The 19159-nt window shown below is 38.3% G+C and overlaps 1 protein-coding gene across 1 annotated transcript in view; it reads left to right on the forward strand.

Annotated features, from left to right (window-relative positions):
• The first annotated feature begins 933 nt into the window (after positions 1 to 933).
• NECTIN3 (nectin cell adhesion molecule 3) overlaps positions 934 to 19159 on the forward strand; it is a 51476-nt gene continuing 33250 nt past the window's right edge. The window contains exons 1-2 of the mRNA XM_029961426.1: positions 934 to 1090; positions 13706 to 14044. Of these exons, the coding sequence (XP_029817286.1) occupies positions 934 to 1090; positions 13706 to 14044 (496 nt within the window). The remainder of the gene's footprint in view (positions 1091 to 13705; positions 14045 to 19159) is intronic.

The following is a 19159-nucleotide window of genomic DNA, read 5'->3' on the forward strand; positions in this document are numbered from 1 at the left end:
TGAAATGTGCAGTAAAGACCTTGCTGGGGAAAATAATTATTGTATTTGAATCTATAAAGTGGGGAGAGATGAAAAAGCTGTTAGATGAAAGCTTGTCTTACTCCCCTGGATGTGAAGATAGTGGGTTAAAATGAAGTGTAGGTACATATGAGTAAGACTTGAGGGGGCTCATGGCCAACATTTACATTGGTTCTGGAAAAGCTGGGCCAGTGGCTGCTTATTACACAACTTAGTACACAGTCTCGTGATGAAGAGCTTTAAGACAAAGCACAACTTCCAAGTCAGGGTAAAATCACAGAACTAACTGTTTTGTATTATCCAATACATGAACGCTTCAGGAGTTATTTTTCTCCTCATTCTTTCAGGTAATTAACTTTTAGAGTTGGAAATGTTTCAAATGTGAACTCAAAAATTGATCTTTCTGTCTATGACTTAGCAATAGAAGAAAGTTAACAACAAGAATAAAAAAAAAAATTAAAAGTACTGAAACTTCTGTCTCTGTCCTTTACCCTTGCTTTTTCCAAGTGTTGGAAAAGGTAGGTCAAATTTATTGAGAAGGTCACTTTTAGTTCAAGTAGTGAAAAGTAGTAACAACCTTCCAGACAATCCTATTTTATCACTACTGCATTCTTCTGTTTAATATTTTTACTGCTTTTCAGTTGTTTATCAAGTAGTGTACAGAAGTAAAAACATTCTTAGTTTTGCAGTAACTCAGAATAGCATGTTTTCTTATTCTTAAGCTACACTTGACCAGCCTTCATTCTGTCTGGAGTTGACTGTTGTACCAGGATTATTTACAGCAGTAGAGGCTCTTGCCAATTTTTCCTCCTACCCCCCCATGTCAGACTTTCATTATCTGACATTTAAGATAACTTTCTATGTCTACAGGGATTCATTGTTTTCTCCTTTTCTATTAGTCAAGGCTGGTATAACATGATAGTTTTTAAACTAGTCCTGGGATTAGTTTGTACAGAACAGAATGTTTTCTTAAGTGACTTTTTTAAATACTTAGCAGGTGCTAGTGCTGTCCCTGGAGTGCAGTGGCATGTACAAAATTTGGAGGCATTGAAATGGCAATCTTCTGCTGAAGGTGAGTAAAGACTAGTCAAACAGGTCTCCATAGTTGATGTGTGTAAAGAGGAGTGGGGAAAAAACCACCTGAGCTAGCTTGATGAATTTATTAGTTACTTTTGGATTTGTTACTTTCATTAGCCCTTGAGTCAGAAGATTACAAGTGAGTGTTAGACTTACATTTTTCTTAATCCTGTTCTGTGTGGGCATTCTTTGCCCACTTCTGTTGCTTTTTTTACTTGAAATAGCACCCATGGTGCAGGTGGTTAAGCTGAAAACTAATTACTGCTGGGACAAGCACACTGAAAAACAACCTTAAAAACAGGATGAGTGGATGCTGGAGAAAGAATATGGACAAGTTGAGATCATGTTCAAGTTGGATAACTGGCTTTACTTAATTTCAGTGCACATAATTTGGTAGAAGAATAATCACTTGAGTCAAGCATAAGTTAAATTACATCAAATGCAAGTAACTGAAAGGGCAAGACTTCTGATTTGGGGTAATTTTTTTCCCCAAGTTCCTTTAATTTCTCCAGCGTCATCTGTTGGCCCTTGCCACAACAAAACAGCTACTTAGCTCTGGTAAAAATCATTACTAGAGGTTGGAGAAGCGATGTCAAGAGCTGTTAAGCTTAATACATTTTTGAATATATTTGTAAAGATTGATAATTGCATTATAAAAACCCACTTCTCAGCCCTTCACTGGTGATGCTATTTCTGTGTTTTAAACACTTCAATGCACTTTTGACTTCAAAAGGTAAACTTTCTTGAAACAGAAGTAATGTTGTTATGACTTCATTAAGGTACTTTAACATTTAAAGAGACTCTATAGTTCTAAAGAAGTCAACCATGAGAATGTGATGGTTGTGACCATACCATTAATGACTTGGGAAATTTAAATGCATCCTGTTGAAGGTTTCAATGTATTATTGGTAACTGAGGTAGCATAAAATAGTCTACCTCTGGTAACTAGCAAGTGCAATATTCCCATTTATCCAGGATATCCTCTATAGGAAGAAGCATGCTAAGTTCTGTGTAGCTATATTTCATCAGTTTGTGGTATCAGAAGTAGTTCAGGCTTCTGCACGCAGCTTATATGGCAGGACACTGGAACAAGACAAGCTTTAAGGTCCCTTCCAACCCAAACCATTCTGTGATTCTATATGTATAACACAACTGTTAGGTACAGTGGCTGTAATATAGTAAGGCTTTTTACTATAACCAGATTAATTATTACAGGTGATGCATCAGTGCTGTCACATGAACATTTAATAACTTATGTTACCTTTTGACAAATCGGCATGTGCTCTCTTATTGAGAAACAGTTTTGTGTAAGCTTCATTTAATATCGTTGAAAGATTCTGCAGAGTGTTCTGCCTTACAGAAAGAGGCGAGGTCTGTGGGACTCTGTGGAACTGTTAGTGAAAATTCTTTTGGTAATGGATTTCCAGAGCTGCTCTGCAGCTGTGTTATTTGAGACTCAAGAGGCATGGCTTAGGTTTGATAAATTGATGTGGCTACAAACAAGGTGAAAACTGAAGTGAAGGGAGGAAAAGCAGTTATGGTGATGTCTCCACAACTTGAGACTGCTGTGAAAAGAGGTCCTGAATTTATTGCTCTAAGTACCCAGGACAAGACTATGGACAAAGGAAGAACAGTGAGTGTTATTAACCTTAATAAGCTTATAATAAGATTTCCTAAAATGTGCTTGTAGCCGAACTGGTGAGATATGGTTTGGGAAGTGGATTATTAAGTGGGTGAAAAGTTGTGTGTAGTGCTGAACTTGAAAGGTTCTGATCAGCTGAAGTCCACCTGGAGGCTTGTTACTGGTGGCACCAGTGCAGGGGCAGTTTGTCTGCATTCCAGCCACTCTTCCAGGTCACTGATGTACTTAGAGCAAATTTGTGGATGCTGCCAGACTGTGAGGGTCAATTGACTTGCTGGAGGCTAGGGCTAATTGAGTGGGATGTTTGCAGGTTGGAGAAATACCTGTTGGAAAGTTTATGAAGTTCAAAAGCAAATGCCAAGCCAAATCTCTTTGGGGCAGAATGACCCCATGCAGCAGCATAAATGTGGTGCCAACTGGTGAAAAGTACCTTTAACAGTAAAGAACATAAGGGTCCTTGTGGGTCAGTGTGTGTCTTTGTGGTGCAAAAGGTGAAGAGCACACAGGGCATGGTCAGCCAGTTGAAAGAAGCAATTATTCTCCACTATTTGGAGCTTGTGAGACTGCATCAGAAGTACCATGGACAGTTTTGTATTCCCAAATACAAGGAAGATGCTGAGGTGCCTGTGAAAGGCCACTAAGATAAGGAGTCAACAGCACATGATGTATGAAGAGGGCTTGAGGAGTGAGTTTGTTCAGCTTTGAGAAAGATCTGGAGTGGGGGATCCTAACTGCTGGCTCTGACTGTTTAATAGGTAGTGAGGAGGAAAATGAAGACAGACTCTCCTTAGCTATGCTAAGGATAAGAGGGAAAGGATAAGAGGCAGCAGACACAAGCTACAGCAAGGCAGATCTTTATAATGTGTTAGCAGTATGTTTTCCCACACAGAGAATGAAGCACTGAAACAGGTTGTGGGATCTCTCCCTGAAAATATTCAGAACCTGACTATGGTATGACCCTGAGCAACTTGATCTGACTTCAAAGTTGGCCCTGCTTTCAGTTGGGGGTCGGATTGGATAACCTCCAGAAGTCCCTTTCAGTCTAAATGAGCCTCATATTGTGCATGGGTAAGCAGGAGCTAGTATACTATAGTTAGTCCTGGAAGAAAAGTAGTAGTTGGAAATCTATCCAGATTAAAATGTCCAAGTCAAGTCTGAAGCAAGTTTTTCGTATAAAGCAATTTGGTTGCTAAAAGCTTACTTTAAAATTGGATCCCATTGTTAACTCCTAATGGAAGTCATAACTGTTAGAGGATTTGTTAAAGATCTGCCTACATTTCTTCTGTTACTTCAGTAAGGAGCCAGTAAGACCAGTCTCTTACAGCACGAGCTGGCTGACAGTGTGACACATATAGAAAATATAGTTTGGCAGTAAATCCAGCAGCTATTAAAGAGCATTCCCTAAGCTTAGTGTCATGATGCAGTTCCTGGACAAAAAAGGGTTAACTTTCTGAAGTAGCTTGCAGTGGAAGGCGGCCTTAAGAGCTAAAAAAAAGTCAGCAGTGTCAGCAGTGCAGGGGGCAGCAGGCATCCGCATAACTTTGTAATGTAACTGTTAACTCATCAGATCTTCTCATGGACAGCTGAGATTTGCTGGTCCTGACAAAATGCGTTTATTTTATGTCATTTTGTGGCTGCAGTTGTTCAATATTGGCAGACAACATTCAAACTTTACAGGTAGTTGAAAATGTGAAGTTAATGTTTAGCTGTCTTTCCGAACTTATTTGAGACTTTGCTACTTAGTGCAAAGTACAACCTTCCTTCTCCTCCCCCAGACCTCAGTCCTCTGGAGAGTAGGTGGTATGTGGAATGACAGCATATAAAAAGGGAAGGAATGGTCTGCTTAAGGGAGTCGGGACTTTCCTACGGATTAAAGGTCTTGTTGCTTCATCTAGAAGGACATCACACACATCAGTGCTCCTGACCACTTTTTAATGACTTTCTAGTTTCAATGTAGGAGGTAGAGTGCTGGCGGCAGGGAATGCTGAATGCTTACAACTGTTGCTGTACACTTAGCAGAATTTCAGGTCCTTCCTTATTAATTTCACAGAAAAACCAAAGCAAAAATCAAACCCCCCAGAGCCCCCAGAATCCTGATAACTTGGTATTTATGTCAAGCAATTGCTTGTACAGAATTTCTTGGTAGCTTGTCCTTGAGCTTTCTGTAAGGACTGTGTGTGCTCACACCACTAAATGCAGTGGGCAGTCTCTCTCATTATGCTGTGTTCCTTTCTCCACTGAAAGTTGGAGTGATGTCCATTTCCACATTACTTGAATTTTTGCTTTATTGTTCCTGTGTAAAAGTAATATCCTACCAAAGACACAGGTGTTAACACAACAGTATTTTTTTCATTTATGTTGTTCTCCCCAAAATGGCTAAAGTGCACTACATAGTTGGGGTTTTTTAAGTTATTTGTACTTAAAACTTCATTCTTGGTTAAGTTAGGAATTTCATAGCCCTGCTGGAGTGTGGGAAATCTTGAACCAATTTAAGGAAGAAATACTTCTCTCTGAGGGAGCACGTGCCAAAGTGATTGAGGAATAAATACTGTTCTGTGGTGATATTGAAGACTCAGCTGGCTGAGTCTCCAAGCAGTCTTATATAACTGGACCTACTTTAAGCAGGACTAAGTAGCCTCTAGAGATCCCTTGCCTCTTACCTATGTGAAATCATTATTCTCTACATCAATATTAGAGCTTGTTTGTCTTTGCCACTGATAAGTGTGTTATGAAGAGACTTGTACCTAGGACTTCACTTGTGTTTGTGGTAATTACTAGGTGGAAATGATCACTATAGCTTTTATGTTTGTTGGATATGACTTGTTGAGCACTTTAGAGATGTCACAGGCTTTCTGTGAAAGCTACCTTTTTTTGGTGTTTTTTTTTTTTCCCCTCTACAAAGTGGTACTGATGATGAATAGTGATTCCTGGAACTTGAGTCTGAATATTTCAGTCTGACAAATGAAGTCAGTGTGATTAAGTCAAGAATGTCTTGCTGCTCATAACTTAGACTGTGGGATAGACTTGAGCTTTCCGGGTAATTAGCAAGATGCACGTTGTAGTTACCCTCATGGCTGGGATGGAAGTGTATGTATTGACTGCTGTGTATTAGAAAAGGGAGTTGTTACTTTATAATGAAAGAGAACAAACAGCAGTGACAAAAAATCCTATACTGACACTTGGTGTTTGTATTTTTTGATTCTGGTTGCAGTTGCCTTGTTTTATTTCTGTTAGTATGTGTAATGGTAAGTTAATTATATGGTAGTGTTGAAACAACAATGGTATAACTTGGAAGGGAAATTGTTTGTTGGACTTTTGTGACATCTGGAATAGCAACCCACGTTTTTGCAAGTTTGTGGCTAGGTGGAGGAGACTATGCTTCTGTGTCATTGGTAACTTCCAGGTTTTGAAATGAAGCAGAAGTGATGGGCAGTAACTGCTCAGACTTCTGTGATACCTAGTGCCCAGTCCCTCATCCCCAATTTTTGTCTTCCTCTCAAAGAATAAGAAAGTGGATATTGTGATAGCATTCAATAGCATTAAATTGCTTTTCCAAATTCGAGTGGAGAGGTCTGGAGCCTGGAAGGAAGTGGGAGGGTATTTATCTGACCAGATCTTCAGCTAGCAGTCTCTGTGGTCTTCCTAGGACCTTTTTCTGGAGAGAATTCTTATGGTGGAATCTATAGTTAGTTATAGGTGATGCTGGAGGATAGTAGGATCTTGTCTATTCCATTGTCTGGAGTATGAGGTGCCCTAATTATGCATAAATACTAATTGATAATAAGTTGGAGTAAAGGTGAGTTACACAGGGCTTTAGAGGACCTTGTGAAACGGAGTGATTGAAGAGTTAAAGAAGCTGAAGTGTAGGTGGATGTTCAGCGATGCTCCTGAAGTGTCCTTTGTGGAGGAGAGTATTAAACTTCATATGTATTATTTATAATATATTTATAATATTTCTATAATTGGAAACATGACCTTGGGTTTGTGATGGTCTGCTCTGTGAACTTTGCCAAAGGTCTTGCTTGCAGGCAGCTGCCTGTACAAGGTATGAACTATGTAATGCACTGTTTTGAAGCATGTTCTCTGTCATGATGTTATGTTGACATCTACTTTCAACTTAAATTGGAATTTCTAGAGTTAGCTCTGAAGAGTGTACTAGGTTTGAAACCTCTTCAGAATAAATTGGTGTCTAGAAAGCGTTGATTTTTATGTAATTTGTTTAGTTGCCTGTATTAATGAAAGGCAGTTGGTAGTAGGTGATGGAGCTGACTTAAAGGCCAGTGAAGTTCTGTGTACTTGATTAATAGAAGTCAGAAAAGCTGAAGCACTAGCTGACTAAAACTGTATATCTTCTGAATGGAATTTGTCATCACCTTGAACTCCCAGCCCTGCAAATAAATGAAGAAATCGAGCTTTTAAAGTAAATTTTAAGCAAACAAGGCTGAAGTTATGTCTAAACATCAGGTTATAACACAGCTTATTATTGAACGAGTTACTTTGCTCAAAGCTGAAGGCTGTCATTTCTCCCAAGTCTTATTTTTTGCTGAGAATGAGAAGACTGGTCTCTAAGGAATGATTTGAGTATGCCCTGGTGTCTCAGTTGAGGACAGACTGATGCTGATAGAGATTCCATGTGCGTTCATATATACAACTTTGAAGAGCTAAAAGCTTTTTGCAAATCACATGACAAAAGATGAATATCTGCTTATGGATCAGAATATGAAAAATAAGTGATAGAGAAGACTGGTCGCCTGCTGTGAGCTGGCTGTCCCCCTGATGAAGAGGAGAACCTTTAGTGAAAAGAGTAACTGTAAAGAATACAAATAGATGCAAATAAAAGGAGATGAGGAATACATTTGGTAAGGAAGTATCTATTTGAACAGGTTGTAATATTCATGTTAAACCCAAAAGCAGTAGACCTGAGGATGAAAAAAGTAACTGAAAGTGCTCTGTCTTAAGTAAATATGTGTTAGCTGAAAGCACTGGTGTTCTTGAGCACAGAACTCCTGGGCTTTGTTGGTTTTCTTTGTGGGTTTGTTTTTTGCAAGTTTTTTGTGGGTTTTTTGTTTGATTTTTTTGTTTGTTTGTTTGTTTGGTGTTGTTTTTTGCTTTGGTCTATCTTCTTCCTAACCTTCGCAGGCATGCTTAGTATTGCAGTCATTCTCTTTTTGCAGTGTAAGTACTTCAGGACCTTTATTGGGTTACCTTCTTGGAGAATAACAGTCAGTTATTCCATCCTTTCTTGTAGGTCATGTTTTCTAGGCTTTTGAGCACACATTGCTTTCAGACTCTGGATGGCTGATATATAAGATGTTCAAGCTGAACAACTCCAGATGGAGCCTCAGTGCTGCTGGCTGGAGAAGAGAGTTTACTTCTGTATTAGCATACTCTAGAGTGTCACTTCCAAACATAATCACCATATACTTGCTGTAGCTTTCAGGAGAGTCTTTGCTCTCTAACCAGTTATTTGTCATCCTGCCTGTGTTACTTAAACTTGTTTATGTTGACTGCTCTTCTAATTTGGACCCACTACAACTTGAAAGGTTTTTTCCTGCCTGCCTGGGAAAGGTTTGTGTGTCTAACTTCATTTGGTTTTCCGTATACAATGCAGTTACTTGGCAACACCACCAAGACTCAGAAGTACAATGCTTCTTTTGACCTTCTGCCATATCTGTTAGATGTTTTGGTGATGTGCTTGTAGGAGGACTTTAACATTTTGCACCACATCAGTTTGTCAGAACTATTAACTCATCTTTTGTGTTTCAAAAGATTAAGATCATCTGGAACTCTTTAACAAACTTTCCAATCAGAGGTTTCAGTTACATTAAGGACTGCTTGTTTCAGTCTCTTCTTTTAGCATATTTATACCTATTGCTCTGATACTCAGGGATTTGAACTTATTTAAATGTGGATGTGAAGCATTTTGTGTTGGTTAGGAAGAGTATTGTGTTGGTTAGTGGTGTGTATTTTTATGGATAACTTTGGAACTACTTGTTTACTCTTACTACTAGTTTTTTAAGGGAGTGGGACTAAGAATGAGATGTTCTCCTCCAGTCCTGCTTTTGTGCCTGGCCTGTTGGAAAAAGAGTACCTCGTTGTCTTGCATATTTCCTTTTAAAGGAGGTGGGATTGGAAGATTTGGTTGAACAGAGTTGGAAATATTCATTGCGGAAGAACGTCCAGCTGCCTCATAGCATGCCTCACTTATTAGTTCAGCATGTCTTTGTAAACATCTGAAAGCTTAGTATCAGGATAAACATGAATGTCTTAATTCACTGTGTGTTAATATATATCTAAGTTTATAATGTAAGAACATATAAAATGGACATTGATGTTAATATGGTTTAAATTGAAATGCCAAATGAAGTTTTAAAGTTCACAGAACTTTGTAAACATTCTTGGTGAGTAGTTAGATTTAAAACTTTAACCTTATAAAATTGGTTTTCTAAGAGTGTCCCTCCCAACTGAATTTGAAAAATGAGCTTAATATTCCTTTTTAAATTCCTCTAGTGTCTGAGATTGTATTTCATTTCCTGCTGCTTGATACTAAAGGTCTGTGCAGCATGGTAGGAAGCAGAGTATGCAGGGGCACAGTCACTGTCTTCTGTGGAGTTACTGAAACTAGAACAGAGGCATCAGTTAACATGTGAAAATGACATTGTGAAATAAGAATAGTGGGTAACAGCCAGCCTGACTTCAAAGGCAGAGCTGCTTCGAAGCTCCAACTCATGAGTTGGGCCCAAGCTGTGTTAGTGTTAAACCCCGAGTTGTAACTACTTGTTACAACTTTGTGTTGCACTGGAGTAAAATACCTTTTTTACTTCTGTTTTGTTGTTTTACATGGTGAAAATGTGAGTCTTGCTGATAATTGTTCATTGTGGTGCTGTAGAGGTTTGCATACTTTGTCATCTTGACTCATTTGTGTTAGGATGAGAGTTATTTGTCCAGTGTTGCCTTGTGTTGCCTTCTAACAGGCAGTGTGAATCCTCTCTGTGGGCTCTGGATGATGTCTTATGAATGGCAACTGTAGCCTTCCTCACAAATATTACTACTGCTTGGTGTCTCTCTGTAGATTAACATGTTGATTCAACAACTGGAAGATAACTGACCATCCCTTCCATCAGCTGTGGGGAATGAAGGAGCAGAGTAACACAAGCCTCTTGTTAGAATGGTGTGAATGGTCATCATCTGTACCCTTAGGAGCAGCAGGTGGAGGTTCAGAGTACTTAAAAATTGTGCAGAACATCCAGTGACAACACTTAACTGAGAATTTGTCTGTCTTGAGCTTGGGGTTTTGAGTAAAAGCCCTGTTTCAGCAACAGTTAACTTTTGATTGAGAGAAAGCCCGAGGATTTCAATAGTCTCGGCTTCAGACTATTGAATTGCTGCGCCTCATTTCACCAAAACTTTTTGCATTCTGGCAGGCTTTTGCATGCCTGTTATATTACTATGATAAACACTGAATAAGGTTTTAAGAATTGCTCTCTGAGATGGACATAATATACCTCCAGTTTTCTTCTTTAAAAAAATAATGCAAGTATTGTACAAAAAAAAAGTACAAAAAAATGTTTTTTTAGAAGCTCACTTTCCCCCAAAAAATTGATTGATGAACTAGAACTCCAAGTAAGGATTGTGATAAATCAGATCCTTAGGCAGGAGGAATGCTAGGTTATAATACTATCTCTTTGATGTAAGTGCTAAGTGCTTGCTTAACAGTTCTAATTGAAAGCTAGTGTTGAGGCATTTTGTACTACTTAATCTTGAATTTCTTCTATTCCTTGGTTCTGATCTTTTTTTGACACAGGAATTTGACCATGCCCTGGTACTCAAAAGACACACACACTGACTTCTTCCCAGTCATTTAACCATATATTTTTATAAAGCCTCAAGTTCAGGCTTGTTTTCTGCAGTGTCCTTAAGTGCTTTGCTTTTCCAGCTAAATACATCTGAAAATACCACTGGACTGTGTGACTGTGCTCGTTCCTCTGTTGCATTGCTGCTTGTGATCGACAGAGCTCATTCAGAAGGTTAAATGGGGAAGAGAACAAGTGAGTTTTTGTAGGTTGGGGTCTCTTGGGTGCCTGGTGAGTGCTGACACAGGAGGAGGAGGACTGGAAGAATAAGTCTAAGCTTTCTGATGTAATTTGAAATTAGACTGACCTAACAGTAATGTTTAACCTGACCTTAAGGGTTTTTCATGGGAAGTTCTGCTGACGTAGCAACTTGCTGTCACCAAAATGGGATGTTCTTGTTGTTCTGCTCCATTCTTGATTGGAACTCTTCTTAGTTCCCTGCCATTAGTGTGTGCTAAGGCCAGATGTGAACTGAATAACTTGCTGATAGAGGGGAAAACTTCAGTTTTCTGCTCTTCTGCAGTTTGGCTTTATTGTCTTGTGGAAATAGCCTGTGGGAAGTCAGTGGATAGAAAGCATCAGTGTGGTCTCCCTAAAACTCAAAACATTTTGGAGTCTATGTACTGTTATATACACTATATGTAAGTTCAGTTTAAATGATTTGCATAGATAAGTTTGATTTATTTTTTTTTTTGTGTCTTCAGAGTCTGAACATCTGTCAGAAGATAAATGCATAAAATTTGGAGTAGTGATCTATTGGCTTTACTTCCTTTGCTGTTGAAGGTGAATGAAAAAGATGTAACTGATCTACATTCTATAGCTGCAAGTGTGTTTATGTATATAAATGTGTATTTATGTTGCTCGTTTCAATCTGTAAATCTTGAAAGTAGGAGCAGCAACAAAAAAGTTTGACTTCTGAAAATATTCATGCAATTTGTGTGAGAATACAATGTTCTCATAGCACAAACGAGCTGTTAGAAGAATTCCTTGGTGGAAAAATTGTTGAGTATTGACTTTTTAAATGTACCCTGGTCATCTTTTTATGTAGCTAAAGCCTCCAATTACTGTGAGTAGAATTGTCCAAAAAAAAAAAAAAAGGAAACAAAAGAGCTTGTGTGGTCAGCTAACTGGGATGTCTTTCCAGTTTGCTTTGTTACCTTCCCAGAAGTCTGAGCAGTTTTTGTAAATCCACTTGTAGGGCTTTTCTATGCTAAGTTTGTTGGAGTTACATACTCCAACATCGTTGTGCTGAAGTTTAGTACAGGTTCAGATTGACTAGATTTAAATATTGCAAAATGCTGATTTCTGAACGCAAATGTGTTTTTCTTTACATAAATGACATGACAGAATAGATATATCCTGTACATTCTGGAATACATTGCTGAAATGTAACTTGTGAACCTTATAAATAATGTAGAAAACAATAGTCAAATACTTTTAAAGAACCACTTCACCTTATGCTTAACTGTAGCAGTGGCAAGTGGAGACAAAATTTGGGCAGATTTCTGTGCATTTCACTTAGTGTGCAAATAGTTGCCCTCTCTTCAGTGTCTGACACAACAATGTTAGTTAAGAGGCATGAGAAGACTAGACAAAATATGCTTGCATTACTTGTGAATTAGTCATGGCAGATACTCTCTATGTGAAATGCATTCAGATTTTTTTTGGGTTTTCGAGCTAATTTTTGTCCCATCACCAGCCCTTAGTGACTGGCATGTCAACAATCTTGGTCTAAAGTTTTGGCTTAGTTTTTTATTTGTGCAGATTAAGGTGTTCATCCTGTTGATGTTAGTCAGTAGTTTTATACTGAAGGAATTGGTAGCTGACTCTTGAAGTCACTTTTTTGGGTGTCTTCGTGGACTCAGTTATGGTTTGAACAATGAAAAATCAATTGATGGGAAATGGAAATCTTTTAACAATGGACTTGTACATAAAGGCACATAGAGACTTCTGTCCTGAACACATGGCTTGTCTTTTGTGTGAACTTGGTGGATGAAAAGGTGGTTCATATCTCAGGTTGAATGACTCCTTCATGCCTATGAAAATGAGACTACTAAAATTTAGACTTAAATCCTGTTCCATGGGTGAACATCCTCAGTAACAGCCTGAGTACTGATTCGGTAACTGGAGAGAGAATTGGAGCATCTGCAATGGCTCTATTAAAACTTAAGCACAGGAAAAAGAAGTAGTGTGGACCAAGACTTTGGTTCTTTTTCATCATGTTAGTTTGCTTCAGGAGAACTAGGGTGAAGTTTCTGGAGCGTCTGTTTGGCAAAAGAAATTGCGACCCAGTGATTGATTGAACTGTTTTGTCCTGATGGATTTCCCTTTTTGAAAGGAGCGTGGTGTAAAGTGCTGAGCTCAGAACATAGTTGCTTCTGTGGAAGGTATTTTAGGTATTAAGTGGAAATGCATTGAATCTCACGCAAACACTTGACTGTGCCCACTCTTGCGTATTTGCTGTGTGAGGGAAGATCTAGTGTGAAGACACCACACTGCAGGATAGCAGAAAGATTGCATATGTATGGTGGTACATGTCTTTGTTAGGAAGTAGGATAGGGAAGTTAAAATTGAGTTCTTAGACTGGTGATCACGTGGAGTAGTTTGTGGGGGTTTGACAGGGGTTCTCTTGTTCTCTCATTTTTCTTGAATTAATCTTTATTAAGAGTTCTATCTTTTGAAAACAGAAACAAGTGCAGTCATTTAACTTCAGTTTTTACCTGATGCTCTGGATCAGTAAGCAGACTGCTACAGTACCATTGTTTGGTTATTGCTTTTTTCAGTGAATCTGAATACACACAATGCTCATATCTAGTGAAATTTCCACAAGACTCTTACACCAGTTACACAATTGTCAGGTTGTTTTTATAGGAAGTTGTGTACTGGTGATAGTATTCTCTAGTATTCTCTAAAAAATGGTCAGTCTATGCCTAGCTTTGATGTTTTTGCTTGAAGCATGCTTCTGTGGTGTTTCTACACTGCTGTGAATCAGTTATTCAGAAGAAAGTGGGAATTGTCTTTTAAAAAGCCAAGCTAATTACTAAAGGAAGTTTTAATGTGAAGGCTCAGAGACATAATCTTCTTGTGTCCCAACTAACAATTGCTTTGTTTTTAGGTGCCTTAGCTGGACCAGTTGTTGATCCACATGTGACAGCAGTTTGGGGGAAGAAGGTTGCACTGAAATGCATAATTGATGTAAATGAAACAATAACACAAGTTTCTTGGGAGAAGATATATGGTAAAAGTTCACAGACTATTGCTGTTCATCATCCTGAATATGGAATATCTATTCAAGGAGAATACCAAGGAAGAGTGACATTTAAAAACTACTCGCTTACTGATGCAACAATCATTTTAAAAAATGTAAGCTTTTCTGATGAAGGAGAATATATTTGCAAAGCAGTTACATTCCCACTTGGAAATACACAGTCATCAACAACTGTAACAGTACTGGGTAAGTCAACTTCTTTATGAAAGAAGGTGAAGTTGTGCAGACTTACTAATAAGTTGTATTTTACCTTTTAACACAAAGAATATGCAAAATATGTATTTGCTGGTCTTTTATTACAGGTATCTTCTTGTTCTTACTAATGTCATTGAGAAACCTTCTTTTAGGTCTTGCTTGTTTAGAACTTGCTCGTTGATTGTCTAGATATTGAAAATAAAATAACCAGTTCCTATTTAAGTGTTGTACCAATACAAACATTTAATGGCTTTACAACTTTGACTGGGCAGTGCTGATACCATGGGCTTGTGTGTGTGTGCTGAGAAGCTGCTGAATGCTGCTTTAGCTACCACAGTGGGTAAATTCCCTCATAAATTCCCTCAGATAGTACTGTGAGTAGTCACCAGTTTTCAGGAAAAAAAAAGGTATTGTTTATAACCTGCTGATGACCAATTGTCTCAGTGAAATAATCCATCATCTGTAATGAGGTCAGTGTTCTAAGAGAGGTGGCAGATGCTCCATGCCTGGAAACATTCAAGGTCGAGTTGGATGTGACTCTTAGCAACCTGATATAAGTAAAGGGGGATTGGATTAGATGGCCTTTAAAAGGTCCCCTCCAGCTCAAATTATTCTATAAATGTGTTGCTAACATGGTAACTTAATGTAGCTGCTTGGGGCTGGTGATGTAAACTGTTCTTTGCATAGTATAAACGTAAAGCAAAACTGTCTAGTTGACTGCTGGGAGCTGTGGGACGAAAGAGGCAACTTGAGCTCTTGACTGGTTGTGGGTGGTCATAATGCAAAGCTTTCATAAACTTGGGTTTTCACTTAGGCTAATTTAGTCCCTGTTGTTGAGGGTTGAGTATTGCTGTCATAAGGAATTACTACTGAAGCACAGGGAGACTTAGGTGGTAGAGCAGTGCGAGGTAAAATGATTACCCTGAAACTTGAAAACCTACTACTGACTTGCCCTCTCCTTTTAGTAGTATTCCTTCTTGTAGTAGAGAAAGGTACTTCTGTATCTACTGCAAGTAGTCAGTGGTACTTTCTACAGCTGAGGTGGTCCTCAGTGACTGGTTTTGTAAACAGATAGTAGAGTACTCAATGAGATTAATCAGATGGCTGTTGCACAGTATGTAAACTGGTTTTCACCACAAGGTGGGGCAAAATAAACACATCAAAGCAACTGGCTTAACCCAATTTGAAACAAGTAACTTGACCAAAATTCTATGTGATGTACAAAGCATGTAGTTTTATGGCTCTCTTTTCCATGTACTGCAGGTGGCCATGACTGTGGTTATTGTAGCAGTCTTTTGACTTCAGGTTTCAGCTATTGTACTTTACCAATATGCCTGGGAGGTTCTTACTGTTCTGCCTCATCTTTTCTAGTCAGTTCCCAAGATTTTTTTTTTCAGATCACATTACTAGTTGTGTCCATTTTGTCCTTGAAATTTCAGGTTTATGGAGAACCTGAGGACACACTTGGAAAGCAAATGTATGTCCTATGTATTTATTATTCTGCATTTGAAAATGTGGAAGGACCACAATTTGCTTGATTAGATATATATTATAAAAAAATGCAGTTGTAATGGTGTAGGAAAAGTATTTGTCAGGCATACAATGCTTCTGATCATAGGTTGTTTTTCACAGTTGGTGCAGGTGGTTACCATTGCTGTTAAGGCTCTCAGTGACTCGAAATCAACCTCTGAATTGCAAAACCCAGCTATTATTTGCAAACATGCCTTTCCATCCTAGTTAGCAGCAGCTTGGTTTGCACGTACAGCTTGGAAGCCCACCCTTGGTTGGGCTTACACTGGCCACAGAACTTACATATTTTCTGTCCTTCTGGAAACCTTTTACTACACTGAAATGTAGACTTAAAGAGTAAGAATACTGGGGAAGTAATGATTTTTAGAATATACATGTAAATGAATAAATTGTGAGCTTTGCTGGCCTGAACTCTGCAATTCCAAGCTCAGCAGAGTCGTGAGGCATGGAATGGCTGTAATCGGAATTTAAAAGTTGATGTAACTTTAAAATCCAGCTTTAGTCTGACTGCATTTTCCCACTGGTCTAAAAAACTCTCCCTTAAGTGTGGAGAGAAAAGTTCCTTTCCTAGGGCCGAAACTGTTTCCAATCCAAGCAGCACTGCCTTTTTTCCTAGTCCCTAATCTGCTCCTCTTTAGCAAAGAATTAGTTTCCTTCCCATATGTAGTGGACATACTTCATCATGTAGTAGGTGCTTCTACACTGTAAGACAGAGACACTGAAGACAAACAGAAGAAAAAAATAACTACAAGATAAAATGCCCTTTGTTTTGCCACAGTGTACTGATCACCATATTTAGAACTTCTCTTATGCTTCTTAAGTGTAACAAACTTTCCACGTTTGGTGACCTTGCTTGCACCCAGTTTTCTTTGTTTAGTGCCCCATGCTGTCTTAAAGAAAATGCATTTTAAAACAAGAGGTTAAGACAGTAAAAATATGAAAATGCTCTTAGGGTCAAACAGGTATATTGAACTTGTTTACAGTGTTGTTTCTTCAAACTTAACTGCATTAAACTAGAGTAAAAAATCATGAATAGTTTTGTGGCATGCTGTTTTTTAAAAGACACTGACCAAATGGGCCAAACTGGTGTCTTGAGGCAGAAGAGATTGATTGTGACAGGTCAGCTTGCACAGCTGACATAATTTTTATGTTGCCAACTTGAGTGCTGTACATGACTGTTTTAAATACTTGGTTTGGCTTGACTCTGCTGTCTTGCCAAGTTAGATTTCTCAGCATAGATATCGATAAATGAGGTCTTGTTCTTCTGCAGCCTGGCTCTTACCAATGCTGCAAGTGAACAATGAGCTGTGCAGGTGAGTGTCTGTCACCATGAATAGATCCCAGACACTCTCATGTAGAAATTCTTACAATTAGCAATCAGAAGAAGGTGCGTGTCAGACAGGATAGAAACTGGATCCTCTCAGATACTTCTAATAAAGTAATGATGTTTAAAAAGTGCCTGAGATATACACATTAAGTACCACACGATATTCTGGGTGAAGAAAAAGTATCAAGTAGATAACAAAGTTATCTGGTCTGACTGGTCTTAAAATGAACGAACAAAAAAAAACCCAAAACCACAAAAACAAAACAACCTAAAAGTCAATAATTAAGGATTAATTATCCAATAGGATAAGGTACACAGAAATATAAAGCTGCTGGTTTTGAGGGGAGAGAAAATAAAGGCTAGAAATACTGTTTTGGAAAGAAGTTATTCAAGTAAATGTCAGTTGCAATGAAGAAGGAACATTCCCAGTGTCGTGCTGTTGCCAAGGAATTAGTGAATTTAATGGCAAGAGGAAATAATTTTGTTTGTGTTGTAATCATTCCAATTTTGTCCAGACCTCCTGTGCACAGTGGCAGAAGAAAAGTTTTAAAACTAACAGAAACAGGCTGAAAAAGGCTTATGAAATATTTAAAATCAAGAAGAAACTTTGAGGCCTGGAAACTTAATGCAATAGGATTTAAGGCTCTTTCTTGTTTGAATGCTTTATTATCTTGGTTTTCTATGAAGTGGAAGGACTTGAGCAGTGAGAGGTCCATGTTGAACATAAGGTGAAGGTAGAGTAAGTAGAGTTGAATCAGGTAATGGTCATGAGTCAGTATGTGCAATTTAGGTGAGACTTTAAATATCTTTATAGCACAAATGTAATTCATGCCATAATGTTGCTTTAGATTTGTGTGACTATTCTTCTAATTTACATGAATGAAATGATCGGTGGGCAGTGACCTCTGTCCATTCAATCAGTGTATCTACTCAGCTGATGATTTAAAGTCAGGGAGGAAACCACCACTGCCCTTGAACTCTTACACTGTGGAAGCAGGACTGTTCTGATTTTGGATCTCTGTGGGATTGGTGGCTTCCTTTCCCAAACAAAGCATTTCACCATCTTTTTCATTTGACCTCAATAGAGCATAATGTTTCTACTGAATGGGTGAAGCAGCTTCTCTAATGCTCCCCAGCTGCCTTCATGTGTCCACCACCACCACTGTGAGCAATGAAAGTCTGTAGGACATGTTTCAGTATGATTCAGGTGGCACACTGAATGCTCCTGGGATAAAAGGGGACTGCTGCAAGAGTTGGTGCATGTAGAAGTTACACTTTCCAAAAAAAAGGTAAGAAAAAGACTACCACAAAAAACCCTTCCAACCCCCTTCTTTTGGGTAATCCTTTATCCAAATGGAAAGTGGTATAACTGTTTCCCATTGAGAGAGGTGAGGTGCCAATGGCCCCTTGTATGAATCCCTTATATGGATTCATTTGCTGGATACTTCTCTAAATCCATGAGTGAAGCATCTAGAGAGGCTGTAGAATATATATATATATGAGATATGTATACATGTAGAATATATGTAACGTGTGAAATAACTAGCTGGGTTTCTGCTGGTTTTGCTTCAGTTGCTGGGACAAATGATAATTCTGAACAATAAACTATAGAAATAAGGATCCTAGCTGCAGTTGCTTTCTGCTTTTTAGTATGTGGCTATTTAGTTATCTTGTAGTTGGTGTGTAGTCCAAGAATCATAATTTATGGGAAGATGTGACAGTAGAAGCCTAAACATTTGTGAAATATAGAAAAAAAACTAAAGCACTGGAACACATTGGATTGGGAATAAGTATTTTACAGAGTTGAGTAGTTTTGAGTAGGTCAAGTTTGTGTCTTGTTGACAAGTGTAAAACTAAGTATTACACAATGGACACAAACTGGCTTATGTCACAAATTTCTGGTACCACTTGAGAAAATAGTCTTTTTTCCTAATAATGATAATCTTAGCAGAAAGTGGGCTTTTTTAATTAGTGTATCCTGCTCTCTGGCTACTGTCACTTAATACTTGTAGACTTCTTTTTCTAAAAGAAGAGAACTGACTAGTCTGCTTTAAATCTGGAGATCTCTGCTACCTTAGTTAAGAGTTCTTGTTTACTTATATGTCCCTTTACAAAGAGGTGGAAGAAAAATTCTGCAGGTAGGTACTTTTTTTTTTTTAGTCACAAGAATAGAATATATGAAACTTTATTTCCAGCTGAAATTCTTTGACTCTATATTGCTGGCATGAAACGCTACTGATAGTTGCTTA

The sequence above is a fragment of the Manacus vitellinus genome, unplaced genomic scaffold (assembly GCF_001715985.3).
Source record: "Manacus vitellinus isolate BGI_N305 unplaced genomic scaffold, ASM171598v3 scaffold_34_pilon, whole genome shotgun sequence".
Lineage (NCBI taxonomy): Eukaryota > Metazoa > Chordata > Aves > Passeriformes > Pipridae > Manacus > Manacus vitellinus.